Source organism: Silurus meridionalis, chromosome 6 (genome assembly GCF_014805685.1).
Source record: "Silurus meridionalis isolate SWU-2019-XX chromosome 6, ASM1480568v1, whole genome shotgun sequence".
NCBI classification, from domain to species: domain Eukaryota; kingdom Metazoa; phylum Chordata; class Actinopteri; order Siluriformes; family Siluridae; genus Silurus; species Silurus meridionalis.
The window spans coordinates 4,757,819-4,776,119 of NC_060889.1; the positions used below are offsets into that span (position 1 = coordinate 4,757,819).

Here is an 18,301-nt window from a genome sequence, read left to right on the forward strand (position 1 = left end):
GAGGATCCTTGTTAAAATGTTTCACAATGATGAGTGTGATACTGATCATCAGTGATGTGTTTCTGCAGTTCTGCTTCTCACTCACTCATGGGCATCACCTGAACTTCAGCAGAACTTCAGCAACAGCTTGTTGGTGGATTGAGGTCAAGTGACAACTCATTTCTGTTCAGAAGTCCTCTGGTTGCTTTACCGGTTCTGTCCCATGATGCATCATATCATAAAAAGTTTCATTCTGGACTCTTTAGACCATGCATCCATGAGCTCCTTTCATCCTCCACACACCTCCTTTAACTCTGCTCTAACTGGTGCTTGGTTTCCTTTTAATCTACAGATGGACTGTATGGTTCTTGAGCATCCCTCCTCCAAAGCTTCTCAACTTCAATACGTGGTTTTTGAAGACCATGGAAAGATTTCTGTGATCATCCACCACTTATGTTACTTCTTTCTTTAAAAAAAAAAGCCACCAGAATTGTTGATTTGGCTCCTGCTAAAGCTCTTTAAGGGGTTTTGTGCCTTATGATGCTTCATTCACTTTCAACATCACTTCATTAGACCATGTAGTGAGAGTCACCACAAACATCTACCAAACAATCCAGACCTTTTAGCTCTTTAATCTGTGAAGGAATGAAAGACAAAAGGTTTTGGAAGCAGTCTCCAGTGTCAGTGACGAAGTCGTCGCTGGTTGTGTTTCCATGGTGATATGACCATGAAATAAAAATAAACGAAATAAATAATGGAAGCAACTCTCCAACATTTTATTGGATGAAGTTAGAAATCAACACTAAGCAACAGTTTTATGGCACACGTGTAAATTATGTCTTATTTTTACAAGTTTGTTAAAGAAACAACGAGACGACGAGTGGAATGTTTCCAAGCTGGTTTTCTTTTTTAAATTAGCGTTAAATTAAATTAAAACGAACCTAAAGACGGGACCAGGAGAGAAAAGAGCGAAGTCCAGCACGTGGGTGAAACTCGGGTGGCTCTGATGCACATGCTTCCTTTGCATAGCTGTAAAATGGAAACGAAAGATCGTTGCTCGAGTAGGCGCGCGGTAACCGCGGTAACCGACATCATGGGGCGGGGTTTGGGGGAGTGGTCTGGGCGACACCCACCTGCGCAGCCTCCTTCGAGGTCCTCAGGCGCGTGTACGCTAGGAATGGCGCGAATGCTGATTGTCGTGGGATAACTCGTTCGCTAGCTACACTGCGCTAGTGTGGACCGGAACAAGAGCTAATTAGCCTGGAGCTAACATCAAATGAGAACATCGTCGCTATGACAACTCACGCGTCCTCACTTTCATACTTGAGGCGCCCCGAATTCAGAAAAAAGCGTAGCTGAAGAAGAGATTCTGTGTGGCGGCGTCTACTGTTTGCTCGTTTTAACTGGTAAAATTTATTTGGTCCAGCTACCAAGCTGGTTTTTATGCTAGTTACTAATATGCTAATAACTGACCGGCCAGCTAGCTAACGGGTTAGCAAGCCAGTATGGCATGGCTGTTGACGATCGATCCAGTGAAGATCTACACTCAATCTCTTTGGCCGGCTTCTTTGCTAATTTAAATGTTAGCAATGCTGTCCAGACAGCATGCTAGCTTGGCCGATATGACTAACATATACGGAGTGTGGAGTCTTCAAAGAAAACGTCCAGTTTGTTTGCTTGTACCATAGCTATGCTACCCCAGCATGCTAGCCAGTTATCTAGCTAAATGCTAGAAATATGCTTTGATGTGCGTTTTCTAGCTGGTAAGCAGGTTACGTAGTCGGAATGATAATTCAGAGAAATAATTCCTGAAAGAAGTCGCTTTAAATGTTGAGTGGTTTAAGCACTAACACTAGCTAACTCTAAAAGACTGAGACGCTCTGTTCCAAGTGAGAAGGTTCGGCCCACGTGACGCCGTCCTGAATTAACAGCTAGCATGGATGCTAAAACACACACTAAACATCTGGTTCTCCCCTTAAGTCGGGGTTAACATGCTAGCTCTTTCTGTTAGCAAAGGGCTAGTGAGGTACTCGAACCGGCGAGTCTCCTACAGGACGGGGAACCGTGAATAAGGCAAGATGGCAGACGCAGTTTAGGAGGTTGATGAGAAACGTGAGCGCGTCATCACACAGAGGAATTGTTTATCCTCGCCTGCGAAGATAATCCATGAATAAAAAAAAAAAACGATTACGGACGTTAATAAGGGGCGGAGCTAAAGCCAACCAGTGGGTTGAAAGTTGTATCACTCGCTAGCAATCAGCGCTAGCAATCTTGCCAGGAAACAAGGGCAGGGTATATTCGCTCTTGAAAAAGCTAGTCAGGTAAAGCGAATGTTTTTAATGATGCTAGCAAACACTGTGTGCACTTAAAGACATTTAAAATGCGGCTAGCTCTTTCATTGTGTGATTAACACTAGCAGCAACAATGCACAATGAACTAGCTAGCTCTGCTAACTTTACTAAACTGTAGTCACGCACTGTAGCAGCTAGCTGACGTTAGAGAACTATCTGAACGTACAAAGCTTTTACCTCAACAAGGTGTTAGCCTGCTAACTGGGTTTGAGTTAAAGTTAGCAAGCTAGTTACTGTCCTGTAGTTACTGAGGGAGAGGTAAACGCTAATCATGGGTAAACTAAAGGCTCATTGGCTGATCAAATGTAGCTTAAGCTCCGCCCTTGTTGACAAATTTGAGGTGTGTGTGTGTGTGTGTGTGTGTGTGTGAGTGTGTGTGTGTGTGTTGAGGACGTGGAGCAGCGATGGCAGAAATCGTGTTACTCGGTCTTGTCGCTCGCCGTTTTGTTCTGCTCCCTCTGGATCATGCAGCGGCGTACGATGCTGTCGAAACTGCTCAGGTAGAAGAGCGCGATGGTGCGGAACAAACCCATAGTGACGATCTGAAAACACACACACACACACACACACACACACACACACACACAAAACAACTCGTACGTTACTCAGCCTACACCAGCGTCCTGACCACTTCATCTTTGTGACTAAACAGGTGTGAGGGACAAGTGTGAGAGGTGTGAGGGACAAGTGTGAGGGACAAGTGTGAGAGGTGTGAGGGACAAGTGTGAGAGTGTGCAAGGACAAGTGTGAGAGACACAGGTGTGTACCTGCTGCAGTCCCTCGGTGATGGACGTGACAGGGGACATGCCGCAGGTCAGTGCAGACAGCATGTAACCATCAGGACCTACTGAGCTGCTGAAGTTCCCCTGCTGTACCATGCAAAACACACACACACACACACACACACACACACACACACACACACACACACACACACACACACAGGTGAGTTCTGTCTCCTGCATGGCATCATCTAGACGTTTGTTTGACCCTGGAGACTCGGTGAGACCAGGAACGAACTGTTACAGCAGCGATAAACGTCTGGTCCCTCATCAGCCTCTCCATTTTTTTCTCTCTCAATAAAAAAACTTCTCGGTCCTGAAGACGTCGGAAAACGTAAGCTGTCACGTTTTAGCGAACGCACTGTACGTCCCTGTCAAACTGTTGCTATGGGAACGGCGACGTATCAAACCGAGCACGTTCATTAAATATTTTCCTGTACGGATAAAAAAAAAGTGCCGATTCTGATTAATGAGCTACGGAGGAACTGTCGCTATGGAAACTGGAACCTAATTAATAGTAAACCTGTGCTACTGTAATGAATCAGAACGCAGAATCCATCAGATTTCTTTTATTGTCCCCATTCTGACGTGATTCTCCTACAGCATAAGGGGTGTGTGTGTGTGTGTGTGTGTGTGTGTGTGTGTGTACACTCACCACGGCGTCTTTAACGATGACTTTAGCCACCTGCTCAGGCTGATAGACTCCAGACGTCTCAGAAATCAGCTTCGTCTCTAAAGGCTGCATGAGTGAACACAAACAATGATGATGAGGGATATCAGCCCAGATGTGCGTGCGGGTGTGTGTGTGAGGGCGTGGCTTATTTACCTTCATCTTGTTCTCCTCAGCCAGAGACGGCGTGTCCGTGTCTGGGGGGTACGACATCGTGACGTAGATGTTATACGGCTTTACCTGCGGGAGGGGAAACGATGGAAGTTATTATGGGGGGAATTCTGCATTCTGATTGGTCAAGCATTTTCTTGTTTCCATAGCAACAGCTCGTCCTAGAGTACGGAGTCTCCGGTGTCAGAGGTGAAACACGGAGTTGTTTGTTTCTATCCAACATGAAAAAGTGCATTTTTATTTCTATGACTAACAGAAGAAGGTGTTGACGGGGTACAGGACATTTATAGCTCCTATAACGCAGCTTCACACTTTTTCACCAGCGTTCAGCGTGTCACACTTTCTCACACACCTCCATCTGCAGAGCTTCGGCGAGGCCGCGGAGGGCGAACTTGGAGGCGGAGTAGGCAGTGTATCCGAAGAGTCCGAGCTGCCCGGCCTGGGAACACACGAACACCACACGGCCCATCCTCCGCTCCTTCATGTTACTGATCACGGCCCGCGTGGCGTACACACTGCCCAGGTAGTTCACCTCCATCAGACGCTAACACACACACACACACACACACACACACACACACACACACACACACGTTACACCACGTTGTGTAGTAACACGGGAAAAAGGGTCTATATATATATATATATATATTGCGAGTTCCGTTATTTATGAGATTTGTTAGTGAAAACAGTTATAAATGTTATTCCTAAAGTTCCGGAACATTCGGAATTTTTGGATAATCCGCAACTTGCTGTTAGTTACCTGGAAATGTTGGACGCCGAGCTCCTCGAACTTCCCCGAAACAGACGTCCCTGCGCAGTTCACCAGCATGTCCACCGGCCCAAGCTTCTCCTGAGCCTGACACACACACACACACACACACACACACACACACACACACACACACACACACACACACACACACTTTCAGTGCTGTACTAAAAGACACTTTTTATTCTGACACACACACTCCGGAGTCCGTCACCTGTTTGAGAACGCTCTCCACCTGGCTGTAATCCTTCGACACGTCCACTGAGATGCACAGCACCACCTTACACACACACACACACACACACACACACACACACACCCCAAGTAAGTATTACATTTATTCACATTTCTCAGTATAATCTCCTGAAACTGGAGTATTATGGGATATTCTTTTCTGCACAATACACACGTGATGATAACTGTGTGTGTGTGTGTGTGTGTGTGTGTGTGTGTGACAGGTGGAAGTGAAAACCCTCCACAGTGGCGTAAAAGTGTTTTGGCTCAACGCTGCCCCCCTGCTATCACTCTGCACTACTGCACTCGTTTATTTCACTTATTAAACCCCAGAAGGTCGAGTCTGAACACCGGCGTGTCGCTGACCTGCTTATCGTTCACAGCACACTTCTCCACCTCCTTCTTCGCCTGCACCAGTTTACCCTGGAGAGAGGGGGAGAGAGAGAGAGAGAGAGAGAGAGACAGACTCATCACACATCTGTATCTCTGTACATCTCAAAATCATCATCCTTCGTTCGTTCTTATCCTTTACGATCCCACCTCGTTTTTTTATATACCTTTATTCTCTCTTTTATTTTTTGTTTTTTCATTAGTCTTTCTACCTCCCTTCCTTTTTTATTTCCTCTCTCTATCGCTTTTTATCTTTTTGTCCTTCTCTCTATCTTGCTTTTGTATAACACTTTGGATGTTTCCTCTTTTTTCCCCACCCTTCTTTTTCTCTCTCTTCTTTTCTTCCCTAATTCAGAATTTGGATGAATCCTGAATAAATATATATATCTATATCTTCTCGCCTGAACCCCGTCTAATCTAAAGCCCTGCCACGCCCCCTCCCTTAGCATTGGAGGAATGAGTCGCTTTGTCAGGGTTCAAGACGTCAGAGACACTTTTAGAGACGGCACTGATCGGGGGGTCTGTACACCTCCGTTGGCTTGGGAATAAAGGTCACCTCGTCCCGAGCCACCAGGGTGATGAAGGCTCCTTGCTTGTAGCACTCCATGGCGATGCACTTTCCAATCCCGCTGCTACCCCCAGTCACCTGTAACACACACACACACACACACACACAATTACACCAAATATACATCAAATTTAGTATGCAGTGTGTGTGTGTGTGTGTGTGTGTGTGTGTGTGTGTGTAGTGGGCGGAAACTATATGCCATAATATAGTAAAAACAACAATAAATGCAATTAAATCGTTCCTCTGGTTTACAGTCACACCGCCAGCGATCCAAGGGGCAGGGGGCGGGGCTTTGTGTTGAAGGGCGTTTCCGTGTTGTGTCCAATTTGCATATTGATCAATATTCATAGCGGAGTGTATTTGCAGCAAGAATAGACGTAAACGTGGCGGATTCGTTTGAACTATTATTATTATTATTCAATACAAATGTGATTTTTTTTCTGCTTTATATTTTTGATAGAAAACAAGTGAAATAAAAAGCTAACTAAAATTACAAAGCGAAGAAATATGAGTTTTTTTTGTATCGTGCTGATAAACCTGCAGATGAGCTGATGCTGATTTAAAAGAGACAGATATTAAACACTTTATAAAAGTCAAATGGTTGCAAATGAATGAAGTGAAATAAAAGTGCACTCACCACAACATGGGCCCCGTTGAGTTGAAGCGGTTTGGGGCTGATTAAAGGGGAGATCATGTAGAGAAACAGGACAAAAGCGACCATAAAAGCAGCAAAAACTAAAATCATCATCATGATGAAGGGGAGAAAAGACCAGCTGGAGGGGAACAGAAACCACTCCGGTATTATTGAGCTCCAAAAAGCCTGTTCGGTGGGCATGGATGAGCCTTCAGGCCGAATCCCAAATCTCTACTAACTCCCTTTATACGTGCCCTTAATGTCCTATAACAATAATAGCGCCTGATGACCTACCTAGGGCACTTGAACTACCTATAAGCTTCAATTTAGGACACGACTGCGCTAGTAACAAGCTAACGTTTTCTACTGCGGACTATTTTCCCCAACTCTCAGAGAAACAGGGAATCAACATGTCTCCACTTTTCACGCAGATTTCATAAATATCGCTGTGTTAGAAAAGCGCGACCGAATAAAAGCACGAAAAACTGTTCCCAGCTCGCTCACTCCGTTCACTAATACAAACCAAAACACAAGCGACGGCCATGAACCGACGCTGGATTTCTAGGTGAATTGTGGGATTTGCAGTCTTTAGAGAAATGTATTACTCTAATCCTCGACCAATGACAAACTACAAATCCCAGAATTCAATGCGGGCGTCACCTTGCGCTCTTTTTGTGAGAGAAAGAACGGACTTCCGTCACGTCAAATCTATTCCATAATACGAGCCAAAAACCCAAAACAAATAATGCATTTAAATGTCAAAAATACATAAATATAAACAAAATATTAATGACGTATTTTAAATAAATAATTTCTTTAGCTTGTTTGACTGTAATACTTATAGCTTTAAAATTATGATTTTTTAAACTAAATAAAGAACCTGTATATTTTATATATACATTAAATAACTATTTGTATCAATTTATAGATACATTTTCTCCTCAAACTCTAATAGTTTTTAAATTTTTTTTAAAAAACCCAAATAAACGAAACCCACTGATTGTTCATGACGCACACAAACTCCTGGTTCCTGAAGACGTTCACGACGTTACCCGCGCTGACACTGGAGACTCCTTCTGCCGATCCGAGCGACTCCGCCGACTCACAAACCAGTGATCTTTTATTGTTTTTATTGCAATTTTAGCTTTTTTATTTACACGTGTAAGATAAAAGGAGTACATGAGCAACACCAGGAACCTCATGAAGAGTCCAGAAAACAAAACCAGTCCAGGTTTCAACAACAACAACAACAAAAAAAAACAAGGTTATGAAGAATAAAACGTGAGATCTGCTCTACAGGAAACCCAACACCGGGCGTGTACAGGGATGGAGATCGATATGATCGCACACAGGGAGAAGAGAACGAAGTGAAATGTGCAAATGTTGTTGCGTTGTTGTTTTTTTTGTCGTGCATAAACGTAGAACATCTATAAGATATGGTTCGTATTTTTTCCATGTGAAATTCGAGAAAAACGTATCGAAGGCACGAGTTTTCTGCAGCAAGAAGGAAAGAAATCGAAAACAAAAACAAACAGTTGGCCTTGTGTCACATGATCATGGAAAACCTTCCTGTTACATCCCATAATAGTAACACGTGTTAATTATTATTATTATTTTTTTAAGAACGTGCGAGATATTCCACCTGAATGTTTCCAGTTCTGTAACAGAACAAAACATCGTTACGGTAACTCACGCCGCTGACGCGGTCATGTGACCTACGCCAAATCAAATCAGGAGAACAATACGTCGACTTCCTACTCGGATTTCCCACTCGGGTGGCATCATAAAGCCCTAAAAAGCGCTGCATCTGAACAGGAACTAAATATTTATACAAATTTCATGTAGCCAATAAGAAACTGCGTTAGCTGAAGCGGTAGCTTAAAAAAAAAAGTTAACGGATTAGCATGCTAGCTAGATAAAGCGGAAAAAAAAAACTGTGATCAAAACAGCTACAATAGTCTGCGATGTAGTTTTTTTTATTTCAAGCGTTAAAAATCGCCATGGAAACCGACTGCGTGTCGTTTTTTTGCTAAGGAGAGCTACAGCTGAAATCGCCATGGAATCCAGCTACACGATGCAGCTAGAGGTAGCTACGCGATGCCGATGTTGCACACACCCGAGTTGTAGGAGGAAGTCGACCAGGGTGCATTTATATATTTAAAAAAATGAACAATGCGTTGTGTAAAACGTTTAAATAACGCTTCCTGTAAGTTTTTTCTTTTTTACGTGACTCTTAAAGCAGTTCTTGGATGAGGAAAAAAAAAAAACTCTACAGCCAGATTTTAAAGCTTCATCATGGAAGAGATTGGAACACAGCCCACAAATTGACGGCGTCCAAATAAGGCTGATCGCCGGTCGTAAACGTGACAAATCGCGATATTCAGCGTGCACGACGTCGTTACGTCTCACGTGCTTGCAAGCGTGAAGCCTTTTTATAATATCGTAAACCGCGGTATAAAGTTTCTGCCGATTATCATGACGGGAAAATTCTCAACATCAGCCCAGTTTACACGACTGTTCGATTTCTTTTTCACCAGCAGTGACGTAGTGAATCCAAATAACATCAGAACAGAAAAAAAAAAAAAAAGGAGTATAAGTAAAGTTGGAAAAATGAAACACAAATGTAAATCCAGTTCCATGTGGGATCCAGACTGGCCTTTAGCTGTCCATCTACTCGCCAGTCCAACAGGAAGTCCAGGAAGGAAAGAAAAGCGGGAAAAAAATGGAAGGAAAGGGAGAAGACTTTACAAATCCTGGACCCTGCTGCTCTCGGGTTCCTCCCTCAACCCTCCTGACCAAAATCCTCTGTGAACTTCTTGAGCTTCTCCAGATCGTGCTCGTTCACCGTGGGCTTCGTGTTGGCCAGCGATCGCAACATGTCCGGCTGCGAATAGAAAAACAGTAGTTTTTGGACGAAATAATGAAAGCAGGAGGATTCAAGCTGATCTGGGGTCAGTTTTACACTCGATACACTAATTATAAATATTAAATTACTGATCAGGGATCAGTTCGGTCTCTCTAAAGACTGATCAGGGATCAGTTCGGTCTCTCTAAAGACTGATCAGGGATCAGTTCGGTCTCTCTAAAGACTGATCAGGGATCAGTTCGGTCTCTCTAAAGACTGATCAGGGATCAGTTCGGTCTCTCTAAAGACTGATCAGGATCAGTTCGGTCACTCTAAAGACTGATCAGGGATCAGTTCGGTCCTCTAAAGACTGATCAGGGATCAGTTCGGTCTCTCTAAAGACTGATCAGGGATCAGTTCGGTCACTCTAAAGACTGATCAGGGATCAGTTCGGTCACTCTAAAGACTGATCAGGGATCAGTGTTGGTGCTCTTCACACTAATAGAAAATGAAACTGCTGATCTAGGCTCAGTTTTGCTTCACATTTCTCTTTAAATACTGATCCAGAACATCTCACCATGCTAACCACAGGCTCCAGGAGTTTATCTCCGGGAACCTCCATCCACGTCATCTCAATGGCCTGAGGATCTCCGGGAGAGCACGGGGTTAGGAGGTCATCCAGGATCACTTTGGGGTCGTCTCTGGAAGGTCCTCGTACCTTATAAAAAAAAAAACAAACACGCGAGGTGACTCGGGTTAGGCTGTGGTACGATCGCACACGGGTGCTGCACGTTTCAGACGTGTCGGGGGCACGTACTCGTTTGAAGTGCGTGGAGGACTGCACTTTCCTCACAGGCTGCATGAGAGCGTCGCGCACTATGACGCTGATGTCGGCGCCTGAGTAGCCCTCGGTCTTCTTGCCCAGCGTGACGTAGTCGGCGTCGCTCAGGCTGTTGGGGGTGGTGCCCAGGTGCAACTTAAACATGAAGGAGCGCGCGTGTTCCTCCGGCAGCGGGATGTAGATACGCTTCTCGAATCTACACACACACACACACACACACACACACACACACACACACAGGAGCAAACGTGACTCAAATATCTCCTCGTTCAGGTATTTAACGTGGTATAAAAACGTTTTTTGGGACTAGTTTTCTAGGCTGCACGCACAGTCACATGAAGCACCGACTTTCATAAGTCACTGTGCCAAAAGACATCGTTCCTGTGTACGTCAGGAGTCGTGCTAACGGGTGCTATTCTCTACATTTTCATCATGGACAAAGAGCAAAACGTGAAATGAAAACGTCAGCAGTGACTCGGCAAGTTCCGCCTGCTCGCTGGATTTCCCTCCAAATACTGGACTAAAAAAAGATTTTAAAGAATGACACAGGTAACAGTAAGTGAGTCATGACCAGGTGAAAAACCTGTTCTGCGTGAAACCTGAAAAGAGCACACGTCATTTGTTTCCAATTTTGGGAGTCGAGACTATATGTGATTAAAAGCTCAGAAGACACGCGCGAGACGGGGCCACGCCCAAGCGAGCAGCACGAACACCTGAATGAAGTGAAGGCGACAAACACCAACGCGACCTGCTGCAACTCCGCCCACTTGGCGAACGAAACTTTGGATTATGGGTCTGCTCACCGTCTCCTGATGGCCGAGTCGAGCGTCCACGGGATGTTGGTGGCTCCGAGCACCAGGATTCCCTTGTTGTCGTTCCCGACACCTGAGAAAAGATCCAGAAGCGTAAAGTCTCTGGTGGGTGCGATTTTTTCCCCCCCATTTCATTTACATGATTTTTTCCTCACCCTGCATCTGCACCAGGAACTCGGTCTTGATCCTGCGAGCCGCCTCGCTCTCATTCTCACTCCTGGAGCCGCACAGGGAGTCGATCTCGTCTATGAAGATGATGGACGGATTGTGCTCCCTGGCCAGCTCAAACAGGTTCTTCACCAGCCTGAGGTGAAGAAAAAACAGCGTTTGAAACGGAAGCTATTTTAAGTATCCAGGCTGTAAGCTTGGGTATGTGGGGGTCCTCACTCACTTCTCACTTTCTCCCAGCCACTTGGACACCAGGTCCGAGGAGGAGATGGAGAAGAAGGTGGAGTTGTTGGCCTCAGTAGCCACGGCCTTGGCCAGGTAAGACTTTCCAGTTCCCGGGGGGCCGAAGAGCAGGATCCCTCTCCACGGAGTGCGTTTACCTGAGAGCGTGGAGAGAACCGCCGTTACTCTTTTGTGACCCTCAGCTTCCTTACACATTACATTTATATAGCGCTTTTCTGCAGCACTCAAAGCGCTTTACATATGAAAGGGGGGGATTCTCCTCAACCACCACCAATGTGCAGCATCCACCTGGATGATGCGACGGCAGCCATATTGCGCCAGAACGCCCACCACACACCAGCATATTAGTGGAGAGGAGATAGAGGGATATAGCCAATTAATATGAGGGGATGATTAGTAGGCCAGTGGGCAAGTTTTTTTGGCCAGGATGCCGGGGCACACCCCTACTCGTTTTTTGAAAGACATCCTGGGATTTTTTATGACCACAGAGAGTCAGGACCTCGGTTTAACGTCTCATCCGAAGGACGGTGCTTTTTGACAGTATAGTGTCCCCGTCACTATACTGGAGTGTTAGGACCCACACAGACCACAGGGTGAGCACCCCCTGCTGGTCTCACTAACACCTCTACCAGCAGCAACCTGGTTTTCCCAGGTGGTCTCCCATTCAAGTACTGGCCAGGCTCAGCCCTGTGGGCAAGCTGTCTTGGGCTAAAGGGTGATATGGCTGCTTCCTGTGGAACTCCAGGAATCTAGTGGTGATCAAATTCACTGACCTGTGAACAAGTGTGGAAACTTAATGGGCAGAATAACGGCTTCCTTTAGAGCTTCTTTGGCGCCTTCAAGTCCAGCAACGTCGTTCCACTGGATGTTCGGTTTCTCCATGACGATGGCCCCTAAACACCAACATCTCACGTTAATCACCATTATCAGTACCTGTCTGTCTGTTCAGGTCCCTTTCCATCCATTCACCAGTCTACCTGTCCGTCCATCCATCCATTCACCAGTCTACCTGTCTGTCCATCCATCCATTCACCAGTCTACCTGTCTGTCCATCCATCCATTCACCAGTCTACCTGTCTGTCCATCCATCCATTCACCAGTCTACCTGTCTGTCCATCCATCCATTCACCAGTCTACCTGTCTGTCCATCCATCCATTCACCAGTCTACCTGTCTGTCCATCCATCCATTCACCAGTCTACCTGTCTGTCCATCCATCCATTCACCAGTCTACCTGTCTGTCCATCCATCCATTCACCAGTCTATCTGTCCATCCATCCACCCATCTATCCTTTCACCAGTCCATCCGTCCATCCATCCCTTCACCAGTCTACATGTCCATCCATTCATTCAGCAGTCTCTGTCCATCCATCCGTCTACATGTCCACCTATCCATCCACCAGTCTACCTATCCATCCATCCATTAATTTCACCAGTCCATCCATCCATCCATCCATCCACCCACCCACCAGTCTACATGTCCATCCATCCATTCACTCACTAGTCTACCTGTCCAACCATCCACCAGTCTACATGTCTATCCTTCTACCTATACATCTGTTTTTTCAGCTGATTGTCCATCCATCCCCCTGTTCTTGCACCCATTCCATCCATCTTTCAGTTCATTGATCTATCATTCCCCTTTCATTCAGCCAGGTGATCTGTTCCTCATCAATCAACAAATCTATCGATCAATCCGTTTATTTAGTGATACAGCGCTTTATGTATCCTTCTACATGCCATCCATCTTCCTAATAGAAAACACAGATCCCTGTATCCATCACCAAGTCCACCTGATAGATCAGTTCATCCACCTGCCTATTCCCTTTACTCTGACTGTCCAATCATCTTCTGATCCTCTATCCAGCTCTATATCCAGATATAAACAGTCACACAAGGTCACGTTCCTGCGTCCCCCCAGGAGCAGAGTTTAAACAGCGAACCTGAGAGTTGGTTCTGGAATTTCTTCTTCTCTGGATCTTCTCCCTCATCACTCTCATTTCTGTAAGAAAAAGGAATTAAAATCTCACAATTCTGACCAAGTTAGTGGTGTGAAATCGCGCGCGCACACACACACACACACACACACACACACACACACCCTTTCTCATCAGACTGCGACTCCTTGACGGGTTTAGCCGGAGCCTTCTCCTTCTTCTTTAGGTACTCCTTCAGCTTCTCGGCTCGGTCCAGGTACTCCGCACACTTGGCTCTGATGCTCTGTTTGGCTTTTTCCCCCTGAGCTTCATCTAAATCACACACACACACACACACACACACACACACACACACACGTTAAAACAGGAAACCTAACACCCAAACTAAAGGTTTATTTTTGGTGCTGCTCGAACACCAGACTTACATTTAATGACATGTAGGAAGTACTGAACGGCGTGTTGGTAGAGCTTCAGGGCCTCGTCGTAGTTCTGCGCCTTGTCCTCCAGCGCTGCCTTGCTGGCCAGATCTATAGCTTTCTGCAAAAATAATACCCTCTTCAGAAAAAGAAGAAACGCGAACCACTGCTTCAAGTTTTTATTTTTAGAAAGCGCTCATATCGGACGTATTAGAATAGTTTATACTCCTGTATATTATAGTTTATACTCCTGTTTAGTCTGAACAACAACCTGCTTGTCGTTTCCTTTCCTATAGCGACTATTTGGGGAACTGAGACCAACTTCAACTGGGGCCCGACCGACTATCTAGCGCAAGTACTACCAGGAACATATCAATTCTGAATATCGAGGGAGTGAATGAATGAAGGATGGGTGGAATGAGGACATTTGTTAAAATACGCTGAAATTAACCAGAACATATCTTTAAAATAACATTTATATTCAATGTAAAACACACACACACACACACACACACACACCTCAGTATTAAACAAACGGGGTCTAAAATGTGTAAAGACCCCATTTGGGTAATTGTATTTAATCAATTTAATTTGTGGCAATTTTTTTTTACACAATATAATATATATAATAAAAAAAACATGTATTGCATTAATTTATTTTATTTTATTTTTAAATATAATTTTATATATTATTAAACCAATCAGGCCTTTTATTTTGAATATGTTTTTGAAAATGTAAACTGCTGATGTTCACAAATGTAAAAAATAAACTGCGATAATAAAAACAAAACAAAAGCAGTGTAATATTTAGCATGTCAGAGTTCGGCTTCCTGCTGCTAGTTCATACTCTAGTTATAGCAAATTACACCTTATTTTAAAGAAATAACTCTTTTAAAGACCTACACATTCTGGGTTTTTATGACATTGTTTTACGAAGAGCTCACGAGCCTTTTCAATCAACAAACAGTAACTAAAAAACACACCTATGCTAGGCCACCGATGGGTGACGTTCCCTTGATAGGCGGAATCCCAAACGCCTCCCTACGCCCTCTATAGGTCACCTAGTGTATAGTATAGGCTATAAAGACCTAGTGCACTTCACTCATGTACAACGCTGTGTTTGGGATACGGACAGAGGAAAAACTCCTCAGCGCTGGAACTTAACAAGGCGAAAAGAAATCCCACCTCAGATTCCCTGTTATTTGTATGTTGTTATTAAACTTCTCACTAAACCAGTGCCGGATAATGAATTCACCAGAGAACACGGCTAACCTGCACATTAACTTACCTGCAAGTTGTTGTTGGTAGCCATAGGGGCTGAGAAAATACCGCGGTTCTACTATAACACGGCGTTTTTTCGACTTGTGAAATAAAAAATAAAATAAGTAGTTTCTTTTCCTTTTCAAAAAAGAAAATCAGACAAACAGCCGCAGGTATGAAGCGCTGTTGTTTTCCTCCTGCGTTGTTATTTAAATCCTGCTGGATAATGGAGGAGAAAACTTCCGCGTTCAAAAATGTCGAATGTCACTTCCGCCTTCAACAGTCACGTGTCCAAGGAAAACGGCGTGACGTCACGGAGCGCGCCCCGCCCACCTGAGCTGGGGAAGCACCTTTTTGGATTCTATTATTTCATTGTTGGAATGCATATAAATGCATACTATATATATATATATATATATATATATATATATATATATATATATAGTATGCATTTATATAGTATGCATCTCATACAGTGAGACTGAATGTTATAAATAAAGCAAGAAACCCAATGAACACAATTCAACACGTCTCCTTTCACTGTAGCCACAACTGCACCTCCTGCATACATCATCTCTAGCAGAAGCATTGATTTAAATCTCATCACATCACCCCGGGGTTTCCTGCATTCTTTCTCTACATTACGGTTTTCCTGGAGATTTCAAATGAAGGCAAATAGTTTTAGATTTTTGTGCAGAAAAGTGAAGCAAAATTATAAACGGTTAATGAAAAAGCTGTTTTGAACTGTTTTAGTCGACCTTTCCCTCACGGTGTCCAGCTTTTACTGTCAGCTGCTTTGCAATGAAAAAAAAAACAGCTTTTAAATCCACATGAACAGATTTGAGCTTGTGCAGTTTGTGAGCTATGACTAGTGCTCTCTCTGAACATCTAATCGAAGAACGTGAAAATGCACTAAAGCATTCCATAACATTCGATTTTCCCTTCACCTGAACTGGGAGACCCAAACCTGTTCCAGCATGACAATGCTCCTGTGCGCAAATCCAGCTCCATGAACATCTGCTTTTCATGGGTTGGAGTGGAAGATCTCCTGCTAAAGAACTACTGAGCATGCTGAAGGTGAACATTTACTGCACCCCAGGTCTCCTCACCTTCTCACCTACGTCAGTGCCTGACTTTACTAACACCCCTGTGGCTCCACACATCTCCACAAAAAAAAACATCTTCCCAGAAGAGTAGAGCTTATTACATGGAACGGGATGCTCAAGAAGGCTTTTGATCATATATTGTATATATTAACACAGGAGGTTAAACCTGAACATCGATTGAGATGTTTATCATTGATGCAGTCATAACGTCTGTAAAAACACACACACACAAACACACAAACTAAAAAGATTTGTTTCTTCAATGTAAGAACCTGTTTCTCATCCAGATATTCCTGCAGCTTTTCAGCTCGATCCAGGTACTGAGAGCACTTCTCTCGGATCTTCTGGTTTCCTTCTTTCCCCTGAGGCTCACCTGAGTACACACACACACACACACACACACACACACACACACACACACAGTTTATATAATAGTTATTAATCTAGTCATTGGCTCAAATCACTTGTTTAAATGACTAACGTATCTAAACTGATGCTCACTAACATGCTCACACTAGCAGAAATTACATTACCCAGAATGCCACAGTGCAGTTCAAACAACATTCAAGTTAGCGGATGTGATGCAGCAGCACTTTATTCTTTACACCCTGTATAAATCGTTAACCTCTTCGTCTGTACACTCGGCCTAGCAGTTGGATGTGTTTTATGCTAGCTATGCCAATCCTACACTGGGTTTTAAACGGAACAGGGCTCATCTATTCGCTGGAGGATTCATAAGCGACGAATTCACGTACGTTTTACGATGTGCAGAAAGTACTTCACGGCATGTTGGTAGGACTTGATGGCCTCCTCGTAATTCCCAGCGTCGTCCTCTTGCGAGGCTCTGGTGGCAATCGCAATGGCTTTCTGGGACAAAAAAACAAAACAAAAAAATGTAGATGTAGACTCCATGTAGATCCACCGCTCAGACCAGGAGAAACAATTCCACATGAGTTCTGAAGTCCACCTGCATCGTTTCTTACTTATACCCTCGATCATACAGAGTGAAAGTGACAGGTGCAGTACGTTTATTGGTACCTATATCGCTGAAACAATATTGCAGGGAGCATCTAGGGTGAAATACCACACTGCACACAGATATTACCTCAACCCTGAACCCAGGATTAATCAGTTCTCCTAGGAGAAAGTAATAAACAGCCCTTTTTCTGGTTACTGAGGCAATACTAGTATCAAACAACAAGGAAGGATTGGTTTAATTCTCTTTTGTCTGAGGCTAGATCCAGGCTAGATCCAGTCCCGTATATATTTTCTAAAGATCCCCAATACACAGATAGAATTTGTTTGACTGTTAATGTAATTGAACAAACTTTTGGATCTCCAGAATGTAAGGTGTGTGTGTGTGTGTGATCATTCATTTTGGACGCTTCAGACCTACCTGTAAGTTAGTCGGCTCCATTTCAGCGCATGTCGTGATCACGGGCGAGTCTCTGAAGGCATGGTGGAGCAGCAGCCGTGTGAGCTTGTGTGTGTTTGTGTACAAAGTCTGACCTGAAACACCTATCAGCCTCGAGACCAATGCGGAAGACTCTCACACGCACACACACACACACACACACACACACACATACCTACCTGCTGCGTAACAAGCAGTAACCGCCCAAACCGGTGGCACAGATTTCAGCTGGATTCCAAACATGATGTCAGGCCTCGTCTCTCTTTCACTCTGTCGTACAGAGAAGTTATTTAGGTTTGGCCCAAAGTATTTGGACACCTGACTTTTCCCTATGTGGTTCTTCCCAGTACAAACAGTAGGAGGCACACAATTGTGTAGGACGTCTTTGGACGCTGGAGCATGAAATTTTCTCTTCACTTGAACTAGGAGACCTAAAACCTGTTCCAGAATGATACTGCTCCATGAAGATCTGCTTTACATGGGGTTGCAGTGGAAGATCTCCTGCTCTTGATCTCCACCTCCCAAGACTCCTCACCTTTGTACCTACATCAGTACCTGACTTTTACCAACACCTTCGTGGCTGAATGACAGAAATCTCCACAAAATCCAGTGGAACATCTTCCCAGAAGAGTGGAGCTCATTGTAACAGTAAATGGAGACTGAATTTGGAAGAAGTGGTTGAAAAAGAAGCACAGAATCCTATTCAGAG

General features: G+C 44.3%; 2 protein-coding genes across 3 annotated transcripts; both read right to left on the bottom strand.

The window, feature by feature from the left end:
- Positions 1-731: 731 nt before the first annotated feature.
- kdsr (3-ketodihydrosphingosine reductase) lies at positions 732-7,125 on the bottom strand. The gene is made up of 10 exons (XM_046851410.1): positions 6,555-7,125; positions 5,906-5,995; positions 5,326-5,382; positions 4,940-5,005; positions 4,717-4,812; positions 4,306-4,497; positions 3,939-4,022; positions 3,768-3,851; positions 3,098-3,199; positions 732-2,872 (listed from the first exon to the last, which is right to left on the bottom strand). Exons 1-10 carry the CDS (start codon positions 6,750-6,752, stop codon positions 2,750-2,752), a joined length of 1,092 nt encoding a protein of 363 aa, XP_046707366.1. The 5' UTR covers positions 6,753-7,125; the 3' UTR covers positions 732-2,749.
- A 539-nt stretch (positions 7,126-7,664) lies between these two features.
- Positions 7,665-17,700, bottom strand: vps4b (vacuolar protein sorting 4 homolog B). Of its 2 annotated transcripts, XM_046851408.1 has the most exons (13): positions 17,575-17,700; positions 16,934-17,045; positions 16,451-16,551; positions 13,822-13,933; positions 13,561-13,708; positions 13,403-13,461; positions 12,234-12,353; positions 11,441-11,597; positions 11,205-11,353; positions 11,041-11,122; positions 10,214-10,433; positions 9,974-10,114; positions 7,665-9,435 (listed from the first exon to the last, which is right to left on the bottom strand). In XM_046851408.1, the coding sequence occupies exons 1-13, from the start codon at positions 17,593-17,595 to the stop codon at positions 9,334-9,336; spliced, it is 1,524 nt and encodes a 507-aa protein (XP_046707364.1). In that variant the 5' UTR covers positions 17,596-17,700; the 3' UTR covers positions 7,665-9,333. The 2 variants fall into 2 exon arrangements, with proteins under 2 accessions (XP_046707364.1, XP_046707365.1); XM_046851409.1 differs by lacking the exons at positions 16,451-16,551; positions 16,934-17,045; positions 17,575-17,700 and adding an exon at positions 15,101-15,348.
- Positions 17,701-18,301: the final 601 nt, after the last annotated feature.